The sequence below is a fragment of the Dryobates pubescens genome, chromosome 2, assembly GCF_014839835.1.
Source record: "Dryobates pubescens isolate bDryPub1 chromosome 2, bDryPub1.pri, whole genome shotgun sequence".
In the NCBI taxonomy this organism is placed as follows: Eukaryota; Metazoa; Chordata; class Aves; order Piciformes; family Picidae; genus Dryobates; species Dryobates pubescens.
Window position 1 is genome coordinate 38,319,983 of NC_071613.1, and position 13,039 is coordinate 38,333,021.

Below are 13,039 nucleotides of genomic sequence, written 5' to 3' on the forward strand. Positions count from 1 at the left end.
ATGGAAGGGCCCCAGGGACAGGTAGCTGTCCTTCTGCCCTAATTGCAGGCACAGTCCAGAGTCATGTGTCCTCCTCGGGTGGGTTGGGTACTTACCAGGGGTGGACAGCAAGGACCTTTCGGATGAAGAGGGCAGCACTTTGGGAGACGTTGGGGTACAGCTTGAATGCATCAAAGCGCCCTGCTAGGATGCGGTTCTCTGTCTCAATGGGATCCAGTTCAAAGAAGGGTGACCGCCCACTGAGCCTGCCAGGGTGGAGAGGGTGGCACAAGCTGGGAAGCAGCAGTGGGAAGGCACCCAGCAACCCCTACCCACCCATGCCTGGTTTGGGACAGCCACATCTGCCCAGGTTGTCTTGATCCCCATGTCCAGCTGGGAAGGGTCTGCAGGACCACAGCATCCCCTATCCTCCCACCACCCTGGTGTCCCCCATGGCACTGAGCCCTGGGTGAAGCTGATTACACCTCAGGGTGCTTTTTCCCCCAGCCCCTTCTCTTACATGATGTAGGTAAGGACACCAACACCCCAGACATCTGCTGCGGAGCCCACAGGATCCCCTTTCACCACCTCCGGTGCTGCAGGCAGGGAAGAATGTCTGTTATATGCACTGGGTGGCCCAGCCCCCACGGCATCCCCAGCACCCACTACAGCTACCCCCCCACTGCACCCCCCCAGCACCCCTCCCTGACACCCTCCCTGGCTATTACCCTGACAGAGCCCAGCACCTCCAAAGATACCTCAACTGCCCTATTTACCCAAACTCTCCCACTAAGTCCAGCAGCTCTACAGAAACCCTCACAAAAACACCTAGCACCCCAAAGACCCCTCAGCATCCTGAAGAACATCTCAGTTCCTCCTCATTCTCAACACCCACAGCACACAGGCACACATGCACACCCTGGGCACGAGCATGCCCCAGCTCTGTCCCCGTCATCATCCCCATCCTCATGCCACTGCACCCCTGGTGCCCCACTCACACATGTACTCCAGGGTGCCAACACGCCGCCCCAGCTGCCGCAGCACAAGGGGGTTATAGGTCTGGGCACTGCCAAAATCGATGATCTTGAGGGCATTCATGCCCGAGATGAGCACGTTGTCTGGCTTGATATCGAGGTGTACGATGCGGCGGCCATGCAAGTATTCGAGGCCCTGCAGGAGCTGCAGCACGTAGTTCACCACATCATCCTCTGAGTAGCGAAACCTGGGGGCAAGTGGCATCAGTGGGCAGCCCTGTGCTGGCAGCTGTCCCTGGCAGCCCCACACCTGCCCTTACCTGTCTACAATGCTGTAGAGGATCTCCTTGCCAGCGCAGTTCTCGCAGATGAGCACCAGGTAGCGGGGAGTGATGTATGCCTCATGCAGGGCCATGATGCGCTCATGGTGCAGTGCCTTGAGGATCTCATACTCCTGCAGCACACTCTGCTTCCGCTCTGCCTCATAAGGCACAATCTTGGCCATGAAGTGCTTCCCAGTGGCATTCTCTTTGCACAGCCGGATCACCCCAAAACGGCCCCTGCGGCACAGGATGGTGTTCAGCATCCACGGTGTGGGTGCTGCAGAACAACCCTGGCAGAGCATCCTGTCCCACTGCAACTCACCTTGCCTTCTCATCCAGGAAGGTGTATGGCTTCTGGGGGACACCTTGCTGCAGCACCATGCTGTCCTTTGCTCCTGGGACCCTACTCTCAGTTTGGGACTCCTTGGAGGATGGGGCAGTGGCAGGTGACTCCTGCGCAGGGGGCAGTGCAGGGGGCATGGAGACGAAGGAAGTGACCATGTAGGGGGGCATCTTCCTTGCAGGTGTGGTGTTGGTGGCAAGAGGCGGCACGGGGGCTGAACTGGGGGTGGCCAAAGGTGGGGAACTGGGGGACAACTTGGAAGGAGACGGAGCCTGGGGTGGGGATGATGTGTCCGTTGGGAGCGCAGGAGAGCCCCGGGGGGGGGTGTCTGTGTGGGGTGAGGCAGCAGTCCGAGGTGGGGTGAACATCAGTTCAGGGGGCACACAGACAGTGATGTTGGGTGGGAGTTCAGGGTCCGGCCGCTCTGATCCTTCTGGGGGTGCAGGAGGCTGGAGAACCCCTGAGGGAACATCCACCTGTGCTACCCCATCTGCCTTCTGTCCTCCCTTGTGCTTGCGGGGTGGTGTGATGGGAGGGGCGACTGTGACTGGCGGCTCCAGCTGCCCCATGGGTGTTTGGGTTGACCGGCTGGAAGCCACCTTCTCAGGGACCAGGACAGCACTGTCCTTGGCTGGGGCAGCTCGGGCATCTGCAGGGAGCAAAGGGAGGTACAAGCTGGGGTGGGAGTAAGCCAGGAGAAGGGTGCACGTGACACCCTCTTCCCCAAAGCCCTGAGGGGAAGATCCCCCAGGACTCAAGGACCCCAAGAGCATCCCAGATAGATGCCCCACACCCTGCAGGACAGGGCTCACTCACCTGCTGCCTCGAGGTGCACCTTCCCTGAGGGGGTGCTGTAGGGCCCCTGCCCAGCCTTGTTGACACAAGCCACTCGAAACTTGGCAGCACTCCCAGGGGGCAGCTCCGTCACATTGAAGTAGCAGTCAGTGATGCCGGTGCTGACGATCTTCCACTCGTGCTCCCCTGTCAGCATGGGGGTAAGATAAGGTGAGGGCAGGCCAGTGGCAGCACCCTGTCCCCCACCCCTGACTCAGGACCCCAACAAACCCCTGGGGACAGCAAGGACTTCAGGCACTTTTTTCTTGGCTTGGTGTCCCTGAGCCCAACTTTCTGGCTGCTCTTCCTGGGGGATGGGAAGCAGCCCCACATACCATCCAGCCTGCGTTCCAGCGTGTAGGTGCACGGGGCTTTGCTCTCTGCAGGCTTCCACAGCACCAACACCGTGTTCTTGTACTTCTGGGGGATCTCTGGGGTGCCCGGCCGCCCAGGGAGCCCTGCAAGGGGACAGGCAGGGTGGGCTGTGTGCCCAGCCAGGGGCAGGGCTGAGTTGCTGAAGTACGAGAGCAGCACGACACGTAGGCTCAGAGATGCTGAAAGTGCCTAGCAAAATCAGCCTGTCCCACTCAAAAGTTCCAGTCTCTTGCAGATGTGAAGAGTGGAGCTCAGAGATCAAGTGACATGCAACGACCAGTCCCCAGCCCTGGGATTTGTGACTGGCACATGCTCTTTCCACATGAAGCTGCACCTATGCCTCATGAGGTCCCCTCCCTGCCTCCTTACGTGCCACAGCCAGCGTGCAGGAGCTTATGGCTGTGCCCAGGATGTTGGCAGCTGCACACTCGTAGAGCCCCGCATCCTTCCTGGAGACCTTGGTGATGGTGAGCATCTGCCGGCCATCCTTGCAGGAGACGACATTCAGTGCACTGTCTGGCTGCAGGGACTTCTTGTCTGCAGCAGGGAGCAGAGAAGAGGGATGGTAACAGTTACTTGCCCCAGGGCCCGCCCACTGAGGTAGCACAGGCAGTGTGCTACCTACCTTTCATCCAGAGAATCCTAGGGGTTGGGCTGCCGGCAGGCAGGCAGCAGAGGGTCAGCGCCTCACCCTCCAGCAGCACCTGGTCCTTCAGCTTGATGTGGAAAATGGGGGGGAAATCTGGAAAGCAAAGGGGGGTTCAGGCTGGGGTGGCAATCAGCATTCACCATTCCATCATGGAGCTGTACCTACCCGACTCGCTGGGTGTGTGTGCCCGACCAGCAGCAGGTCCCTCTTCCCGCAGCAGGCTGGAGGGGATGCTGGGCTGTGATGCCATCTTCTCCTTCTTGCTCCGCGAGAGCCCCCAGCGCTCCCAGCGGGTCCGCTTCTGGCTGTCACCCCCACCTGTGAGCAGCCAGGGTTGAGAGCAGGGCCAAGCCACGGCAGCCGTACCCTCCTTGCCCAGGGCAGCTGGGCCATAGGGTGCTGCCAAGACACACACACACACCCGTCCAATCACTCACCTTTGGCGGAGGCAGAGGAGCGAGTGCTGCCCTCTGAGCGCAGGGACTCTGAGGACGGCGCAGGTTCGGGGTGGGTCCCTGGCTGCAAGCTCTCCCCCTCAGAGATGGCTCGGCGGAGCTCTGGGGCCCCCTCGCCCTCCAGCTGCTCGTCAGACCGGCTGCGAAGCCGAGCCGAGACCCTCTCTACCGTGTTGCTGATCTTCCTCCGCACGGCCACCACCGGCGACTCCCTCTCCCCGACACCTCCCGGCTCTGACTTGAGACTCTCCGAGTCCCTCCGCTCCTTGGAGCTGCCCAAGGACAAGCTCCAGGACAAGCGGCGCCCACCAGACGGGGTCTCACTACCTCCATCCTCCCCCCTGCTCTTCTTTCTCTCAGTAGGTGGAGTCCGCTTGAGGAGGACAGACATCCTCCGGAGGAAGCCCCTGTCCTTCTCCACCTCGTGCAGATCCTGCACCGACTTGGACTTGGCCGCCAGCCCAGTGGGTCGATCTCTGTGCAACTCCAGGGGCACACCAGCTGGCGTGGGACGGTAGATGCCCTCATCAGGGGCTGGAGGCCCAGCCAGGTGCCGGTCCTCGGAGCGGGAGCGGGTGAGGAGCTTCAGCCCTCGGCTGAGCGATGACTCCCGGCCCCGCTTGAACTTGGCCTCGAATACCTCCTCTGAGTCAATGTCCTGGATGATCAGGGAACTGGAGGAGCCAGTGGGCTTCATCTCCTTCCTCAATGGCGGTGCTGGTGGAGGTGGCTCAGTGGAGGTAGCTGGTGAGGGTTTGGGGATTTCCTCGGTGGTTGGTTCCCCACCTGGCACAGCACCCAAGGCTTGCATGACCTTGGCATAGGAAGAAGTTTGGGGACCTTGGATGCTGGGGGTGAGGGGCTGTTGTGGGGTGAGTGCTCCCACCCTTGCAACCCTTTCCCCACTGGCTCCAGCCACCTTGATGGGTGTCTTCTCCTCCTGCCTCCTGGATGTGAACTTAGTTCCTGTGGTGGTGGCAGCCACATTAGCTGCTGGCTGGCCACGCTCCTCAGAGGTGAGCCTCCTCCCTAAGGCAGCCTTGGCAGCAGGGGCCTGGGTCGTGGCAAGCTCTGCTGCTGGGGGTGTTGGTAAGCCAGGGGTGTCTGGTGACACTGGGGGCCGGGCATCAGAGAGGGCTGAGAGCGACGGGGACTCCTTGAGCTGCTGGGCCTCCAGGTGGCCCATTGGGATCTCCAGGGGTGCGCCATAGCGGCGGTGCCGGACAACAGGCTCGGCATCCCCATGGCTGAAGGAGCTGCTCTTCTGCAGCCGGCGCTCAGTGGGGAGGAGGCGCGGAGAGGTGGCCTCACTGGAGGCTGCCCGCACGAGCCGTGGTGCTGCCGATGCCCGCGGCTCCAACCGGGTTGGCCGTGGGACCTTCTTGTCAGGGCTGACCCCCAGGGTCTCCAGGAGGGGACCCCGCAGGCCACTGACCTTGCTGTCCCCAGAGCTGCCCCGCAGTAGCCGCTGGCGCATCAGCTCCAGGCGTTGGGCATGATCATCCTCCCCCCAGACCACCTTCCGCCGTGGCAGCTCCATGGAGGCTGCCTTGGCCAGGGCCCGGCACGGGCCCCGGCCAACCTCGGCCCCCTCATCAGTCCCTGAAGGCTGATGGACCAGCAGGGCATTGTCAGCCGAACTGCCTCTTTTCAGCTCTCCCCGCCGGGCACTCCCTGGGGATTCCAGGCTAGAGCCCTTCCTCATAGCTTTGCGAGGGTACTCTGGCCGCTTTTGAGTTTCAGGGGCTTCTTCGTCAGAGGAGACAGGTGCCTCTGCCTCTGTGCACGGCTGCCGCAGCCCAGAGCCCCTGGCCCGCTTCCCTAGGGCTACCACAGGCTTCCCTGAGCCCTGGCTCTGCCACTCCATGGTGGATACATCCCCCACTGCAACACTTTCCAGCTGTAACCCCTCAAATGGCCCAATGGCCTCATCGTCCGTGGGGATCTCATTGAGTGACATGCGGGAGCCAGAGAACTCCACCTGGTGTGGCATGGGGATGAAAGGCAGCTCATCCAGGTCATCTGAATCTGAGGAGGATGACAGCGCCGGTGACTCCTTGAGGTGCCGGGGCACAGCAATGGAGAGGTGGTTGGACGTGTCCTCTAGCAGCTCTGGGATGGGCCGCAGCACCATGTTGCACTTGTAGCTGATCTGCGAACGCTACACCCAGTGGAGAGGGCTGGATCAGGCCCAGGTGGACAGCATGGCATCATCTTGCCCAGTGAACATCATCCCATCCTGCCCAGGACACAGCCCTACTTAGCCCCCTCCCTCCCCTGCTCCTGCCTTCACCTGCCATTTCCGACGGGAAAGGAAGAGCTTTAGATGGTCAGTGCTGATGATCTTTCCCTTGGCCAGCGTCTGTGGAGCAAAAGGACAGCAGTGTCCCACAGAGCCTGCTGCAGGCTCAGGGAGACCCCCACTGCTGCTGGGCATTGGCTCCCTGCCCAGGCTCACCTTGAACCAAGGATGCTCCAGGGTCTGCTCTGCAGTCGGTCTCCTGTGAACCAACATGACTAGATGAGAACCACTTGACCTGCCTCACCTGGGGGGGCTTTGGCCAGCCCGGAAAAGGGCAGGAGGGTTTGCCTGCCTGTGCTGCACCCTAGAAGGGCTATGCAGCCAGCCTGCCATCAGGGACCAAGATGCACAGGGGTCCCCACCCTCCTTTGAGCACAATGATCATGCCAGAGGCAGGGGCCAGGGACCATGAAGCACTCACAGCCTGTCGTTAACCAGCACTTTGATGACAAAGCCCTTGGCTTCTCGCGTGAGCCCCTGGAACATCCTCTCCTCAAAAGCCACGTTGTAGTTGCGGATATTCATTAGTGTTGTCTTGTCATTCTCCCCCACGAAGGGGGAGATCCCCGTCAAGCTGCCAAGGAGTGAACACTGTCGTCAGGCCACTGGGACATGGGGAATGGCGTGGCAGGTATGGGGGACTGAGGCTGGGATCCTGAACCTCAGCCCCAGTGCCTTGGAGAGGGCAGAGGCTCAAGTGGCCAGGGAGGAGGATGAGTCTGAAAGGAGTGATGTGTATGGCTGCAGCCCAGCACTGCAACCAGCAAGGGGGCAGGAAGGGTGTCCCTCCCCTGGGGGCCCACCAAGACACTTACCAGAGGTAGGTGATAACCCCCACAGGCCTGCAGAGAGGAGAGCACAGTTACTGCACCGTACTGGCCTCTGCGGTGCCCAGTTCCTCCTGCCGTAAAAGGGAGCCCACCATCCACTCCCAGGTTGCCCTTACCAGATGTCAGTGACACTGGAGATGGGGCTCTGGTTGACGATCTCAGGACCCACAAACTCAGGGGTGCCATACTTGCAGTACTGTGGCTCATCAGGTGTCAGCTCCTGCGCGTTGCCAAAGTCACAGATCCGGACCTGCTCGCTGCTGGAATCCGCCATGAGGAGGTTTTCTGGCTACAAGACAGTGTGGGGCAGAGGGGAGCTTGGCACGAGGCAGGGGCTCCCCCCAGGGAAGGGATGTGCCCCGTTTGTAGGCCCTAGCCCCTTGAAGCCAGCATGGCAGGAACCTGGGCAGGGCAGGAAGGGACTGGAGAGCCTTGCACTCACTTTAATGTCCAGGTGCAGGACTTTGTGCTGGTGCAGGTAGCAGATGCCCTCCAGGACCTGCCGAATATAAGACCGGACCTGCAAGAGATAGAGTGGGGAGGGTGGGTGCCCTGAGTGTGGATCAGCACCACACTAGCCCTGTGCAGAGGAGGGTGTGGGCTGTAGTCCCCTTTGTAGCCTGGTACAATGAGTGTTGCACATCCCTGGGCTAGGACAGACCCCTGTGTCTCCAGGCTCCCTACCTCCCTCATTATTTTGCCCCTGCTAGGGTTCACCCACCTCAGACTCACACACTGAAGGCTTCCTTGCCATCCTGTCCAGAAGCTCTTCCTTGGCACAGCTGTGCCCCAGTTAAGGAGCACAGAAACTCCATGCCTTGCCATGTCCTGCACCCTCCTGGGTGCCTAGCTACTCCACAGCTCCTCTGAGTACCCATCTTCCCCAAAAGCCTCCCTTCATCTCCCACACCATATGCTCCTGGAGCAGCAGCCAGAGGATACAGCTCCATGACCAAGATGATGGCGTTCTTCTTCTCAAAGGCATCATGGAAGAAGACGATGCGCTCATGGTCCAGCTGTGAGAGGATGTGCAGTTCCCTCCGTGCTGACTGCTTGGCCTTGGTCCTCCCAGGGATGAACTTGGCAGCAAAGTCATGCCGGCTGCTCTTCTCTGTCACTCTCCGCAGGTAGGAGAAAGCTCCCCTGCAATGCAGCAATGGGGGCAGGGAGGGATAAGAAGGCAAGCAAGCAAGAGACCTCCCCTTCCCCACGCAGCTGGGGCAGACACCCACTCTGCAAGGAGCTGACCCCAACCTCAGCAGTCCTCCAAGACCAGCCACAGAGAGACCCCAGGTCTGGCTTTGTTCCAGCTTCCCCAGCTCTCCACCCTGAGCTGACACTGGAGCATCCCACAATGGCTGAGAGCAGCCCCAGCACATCAGGATCTGCTGTATCATGGAGCTCAGACCTGTGGGTCAGAGACTAGCCTGGCTCTAGCACTCCTTGTCCCTGTTGTACCCAAGGTGCTTCTCTACCCACGTTGAAAGCCCCTGTACCTCCCAATCTCCTCATGCACATCGTAGTAGTCAGTCAGGCGTCGTGCCTTGTGCAGTGCCTCCTCCTCCATGGCAGCATCAGCAGTAGGCTGGGCTGGGGGGAAGGAAAGATGCTGGTGGAGGTCCAGCTGGGCACCCAGGCTCTGCCCCCCAGGCCGAGAGAATCAGCTGACCATACCTGCCCGCACCACCAACTCCGCCTTGCAGGAGACCTCCCCAGCCAGGTTTTTGGCTGTGCAGGTGTACACACCACTGTCAGACTCAGCTGCACCCAGCACTACCAGCGAGCACTCGTTGTCCTCGTACACAAAGCTCAGGTGGCTGCTTTCCTCCAGCAGCTCCCCATCCTGGGAGTGGCAGAGGTGTCAGGGGTGTTTTGTCCCATTACCTCCCAGCTCCCACCACCCTTTCCACATCAGTGGGACATGCATCACTGAGGGCGAATACAACCCCAAGCCTCAATGAGCAGCCCAAGTGAGACAGTGGAGAGTGTGGGTCTGGGGGGACTGTGGGTCAGGAAGGAGGGGGAGGAGTCCCAGCCCACCTTGTACCACATAATTCCTGGCAGCGGTTTCCCCTCCACCACCACTACAAAGCGAGCTGTCTCCCCTTCATGGGCGTCTATGTCTTCCATGATGGACTCAAAGCATGGTGCCTCTGCCAAGAGACAGGGCATGGAGCACCATGGAGCAGTGCCATGCCCCTTCCAATGACACCAGGTGCAAAGCTGTGGGGCACTGCAAGCAAGTGCCAACCCATGGTATAGGAACATGGAGCACCATGGGGCAGTGCCACCCCAAGGCACATGGGAGTGGGACGCTACAGGACAGGCCACCAACAACATGTGCTGCAACACCATGGGGCAGTGCCACTCATGACACGTGGGCATAGGTACTGTGGAGTTTCATCTTCTTGTTACATATGGATGTAGGGTACTGTAGAGTAGTGCCACCCATGACAACTTCTATGGATTATTGCGGGCATGTCTCCCATGGCTCTTACAGGACACTGTGGGGGCTGTGCTACCCCATTATATACAGGTATGGGACACCCTCATCAGTGACACCCATGGCACATGGCTGAGGGACACCACAGAGCACTGTCAACCCATGCACATGGTAGTGGGGCACATGGGACATTTCTACCTAGGTCAGACATGGGTCTGAGGTGCTGTGCCATGCTACGGGGCAGTGCACCCATAATATATGGGCATGAGACACCATGGAGCAGTGCCACCTTGCAGGGCAATGCCCCCCCTCCCCCCAGCACATCAGCTTGGAGCACCACAGAGCAATGTCAGCCCTGTGAGAGCACCTACCTGCAAGGCAGAGGTGGAGGGTGCAGCTGGCAGTGCCATGACGGTTGCTCACCTCGCAGGCCAGCAGCCCCATGGCCTCCTGGCCCACGCACAGCAGCCGCAGGCAGTGCTGGTTGTCATCCGGCATCGTCACCTCGCATGTGCCCACCTGCTCCCCTAGCACCTGCCCGCCCCTGTGGGCACAGCAGCTGCCACATCACAGCCCCACAGGCAGCCCCACACCCACTGCCCCATTGATAGTTTCTATCCCACAGCCCCACAGAGAGCCCCATCCCTGGGTCCCACCCTAGAGCTCCCACAAAGAGGTCCCACACCATTGCTAGCTCTGCCTTCCAAACAGCTCTCAAGCCTTAGCACCCCATGGACAGCACCAACTCCCCCCTCCCCGAAAAAGCCCTCCTCCATGAAGCTCTGCACATCCTCCTTGCATGCTTGGCCAAGCCCAAGACCAGCCCCAGGGAAGAAAAGTCCACCCATCACAGGCTGTATAGGGAGGTGGTGTGGGAAGCCCTCTTTTTATGCACCCTGCTGCATGATGTTGAGCATGAGGCAGGCAACAGGCACAGCACCATGTCCTACCTCTTCCAGGTGACAATGGCCTCCACGTGGTTGATTGTGATGGTGATGGAGGCTGGCTGACCCTCCACCATGTACACCACATCTGGCTTGTCCAGGATGACTGGGGCCTCTTCCAGGTAGGGACCTGATACAAGCATCATCACTATCACCTCCAGACCTTGCATTGCCCAGCCCTGAACATCTCACCACCTCTCCAGGGACAGAGACTCCTCCACCCCAGCTGCTCACCCCCTCCCCACTGCCCCTCTCACCCCGGTCCAGGAGCTGCACAGGCCCCACAAATGGGGAGGGCTTGCTGTTGGTCTTGGGGGTGGCAGTGATGACACGGAAGAGGTACTGGGCACCCTTGGTCAGCCCATGCACCGTGTAGGTGGTGTCCCGCACGCCGGCCACCAGCACCAGCCACTGCGTTGTGCCCAGCACTTGCATTTGCACTATGTAGGTCAGCGAGTTGGGGTCTGCAGGAGGAGAGGATCCATGTAGAGCTCCTGGAATCAGACTGCCCCATGTGCCCCATCATGATGTTGCCCCAGTCCCCTCACCTATGGCAGTGTCCAGCCACTTGGGCTTGTTCCAGGTCAGTGTAATGGCTCTGCCTGTCACCGAGGCCACAGTGGGTGGCCCATCTGGGGGTGTTGGCACCACATCTGCACGGGAAAGAAGGCAGGGGGGTAAGCATGGCTACTCTGGTGCTCCTTGGAGTGTCTGCCCCAGGACACGTAGGCTGGAGAGGATGAACGGGGCCAGTGACCCTCACTAGCTCTCCAGCAAGGGTTCATTCTGGCAGCCCCTGTAGGGCTGGTGCTGACAGCAAGTCCCATGTGGGACCTGATGGTCTAGGAAAGGGTCCTGTCCCCACAAGGTGAGGACTGCACAGATGACTCCACTTCTAGGTTGAAGCAGAGAACTCCTGAGGTCTCCTCCAATTCAAACTGCCCTGTGATCTTACCACTCTAGGACCTTGCTTATATACCCACTGACCAGCCTCGGGGCACAGCCTGTCAGGGTGGCAGCATGTGGCCACACACCCCAGGTGGCACCCACTGCTGCTTACCAGTGACATAGAGGTGTGCATAGCACGTGGCCTTCCCCACTTTGTTGGCAATGACACTTTTATAGACACCAGCGTGTGCATGGCTGACGGCTGTGAACACCAGGCGATGGACATCCTTATCTGTAGGGGGAACAGGGGGACACAGCTAAGATCCCACCAGCCAAGCAGCACAGAGCTTTCCGCTCTGCCCCATGAGGCACGCGGATCTAGGGGATGATGCCTTCTCCTGGGGTATCCCCTCCCTTCCTCTACCCTGGGCAGAGACACCCCAAGGGAGCAAGGAGAGTGGTGGGGAGCCCTACATTGCATCATCTTGCGGTCATCGGTGCTGTCAATGCGGGAGCCATTGTGGAACCAAGTGATGGAGGGATAAGGCAGCCCGGCCACCTGGCACTCCAGCACGGCCTCTTTTGACTCCACCACATCCAGGTTTTGCAGTGGCTTCAGGAAATCGGGCATGGTGAAGCACTCTGTCTCAGTCTCTGCCTGCTCTGGCTCCTCTGGGATGGATGGCATCTTCTCCAGCTTGGAGCTGCAAAAGCCCACACACACTTGCAGCAGGAACAGAGTGTTCCCAGACAAGCCCTGCCCCCAGGCTTTGTACAAGCCCATTGCCTCCTAGATCCCAGAGGGGAGTAAGTAGGGGGGAATGCATATCCTGGAGAATCCAAACTCTTACATCTGAGAAGTGGCAGATGGTCGTGGCTCTTCCACGTAGAGCTCGGCAGAACATTCCACTTGGCCATGGGCATTCCTGGCAGTCACCATGTACTGCCCCTCATCCTCACTGCCCACATGCACAATGACCAGTGAGTGCAGCCCGCCATCACGCTGAATCCGCACATTCTCCCCCTCCTGTACTGCCTGGCCTGCATGGAGACACACACCAGCATCAGCACCAGCACCAGCACCCCTCCCTCCCAGAACCTAACTGGGCACAAGCCCTTGGGTGCAACCCCCACGGGGATGAGGAGACATCTCTCTGCAGGACCCTGGGCACGCTCTCTGGGCTTGGGAGTTACCAAAATGGGTCCAAGTGACTGCAGGGGGGGGAGTCCCACTGATCATGCAGTCAAAGCGTGCCGTCCGCCCTTCCACGACGTCCACGTCCTCCAGCTTGCGGGTGAAGAGCGGCTGCACGGAGGGCTGCACTGTAAGCCGGGCACTGCAGGTCAGCTCATCTGCAAGGAGAGTGGACAGGGGTGAGCCCTGGGTGGCACAGGGGTCTACAGGACAGGAGGCAGCCTGTGACTCCCCAGCTGCAGCTCCAGCAGCCAACATGGTTGTAGCTGAGCATACCCTACCCAGTGGGGCTGACCCTGGCCATTCCGGGGGCCAAGCTCTGTCACTGCACAGGGTAGGGACAGAGTGTGTACAAACGTGTGCAAGGTCCCCATGCCCAGAGCTGGGCTTCTGCAGGCAGACATGTCCCTTTCCTCCCTTCACAATATATAGATGCTAGCAGCAAAGTGGGGTGGGAGGATGCCTTTTCTCTCTAAAGAGCAGAGGATCACAGCTGGCCTATCCC

At 60.0% G+C, this 13,039-nt stretch overlaps 1 protein-coding gene across 3 annotated transcripts in view; it reads right to left on the minus strand.

The window, feature by feature from the left end:
- The window catches only part of SPEG (striated muscle enriched protein kinase), a 40,040-nt gene that overhangs the window by 1,564 nt on the left and 25,437 nt on the right, over positions 1 to 13,039 (minus strand). For all 3 annotated transcript variants that reach the window (XM_054175378.1, XM_054175395.1, XM_054175387.1), the window contains 30 exons: positions 12,534 to 12,692; positions 12,191 to 12,380; positions 11,814 to 12,043; positions 11,512 to 11,631; positions 11,000 to 11,104; positions 10,709 to 10,915; positions 10,458 to 10,581; positions 9,879 to 10,051; positions 9,105 to 9,217; positions 8,739 to 8,907; positions 8,561 to 8,654; positions 8,007 to 8,207; positions 7,786 to 7,846; positions 7,507 to 7,584; positions 7,181 to 7,353; positions 7,050 to 7,076; positions 6,656 to 6,808; positions 6,391 to 6,433; positions 6,226 to 6,294; positions 3,915 to 6,093; positions 3,643 to 3,795; positions 3,454 to 3,570; positions 3,198 to 3,365; positions 2,789 to 2,911; positions 2,436 to 2,600; positions 1,599 to 2,268; positions 1,274 to 1,513; positions 978 to 1,201; positions 500 to 575; positions 96 to 245 (listed from right to left, as the gene is read on the minus strand). In XM_054175378.1, the coding sequence (XP_054031353.1) occupies positions 96 to 245; positions 500 to 575; positions 978 to 1,201; positions 1,274 to 1,513; positions 1,599 to 2,268; positions 2,436 to 2,600; positions 2,789 to 2,911; positions 3,198 to 3,365; positions 3,454 to 3,570; positions 3,643 to 3,795; positions 3,915 to 6,093; positions 6,226 to 6,294; positions 6,391 to 6,433; positions 6,656 to 6,808; positions 7,050 to 7,076; positions 7,181 to 7,353; positions 7,507 to 7,584; positions 7,786 to 7,846; positions 8,007 to 8,207; positions 8,561 to 8,654; positions 8,739 to 8,907; positions 9,105 to 9,217; positions 9,879 to 10,051; positions 10,458 to 10,581; positions 10,709 to 10,915; positions 11,000 to 11,104; positions 11,512 to 11,631; positions 11,814 to 12,043; positions 12,191 to 12,380; positions 12,534 to 12,692 (6,754 nt within the window). The remainder of the gene's footprint in view (positions 1 to 95; positions 246 to 499; positions 576 to 977; positions 1,202 to 1,273; positions 1,514 to 1,598; positions 2,269 to 2,435; positions 2,601 to 2,788; positions 2,912 to 3,197; positions 3,366 to 3,453; positions 3,571 to 3,642; positions 3,796 to 3,914; positions 6,094 to 6,225; positions 6,295 to 6,390; positions 6,434 to 6,655; positions 6,809 to 7,049; positions 7,077 to 7,180; positions 7,354 to 7,506; positions 7,585 to 7,785; positions 7,847 to 8,006; positions 8,208 to 8,560; positions 8,655 to 8,738; positions 8,908 to 9,104; positions 9,218 to 9,878; positions 10,052 to 10,457; positions 10,582 to 10,708; positions 10,916 to 10,999; positions 11,105 to 11,511; positions 11,632 to 11,813; positions 12,044 to 12,190; positions 12,381 to 12,533; positions 12,693 to 13,039) is intronic.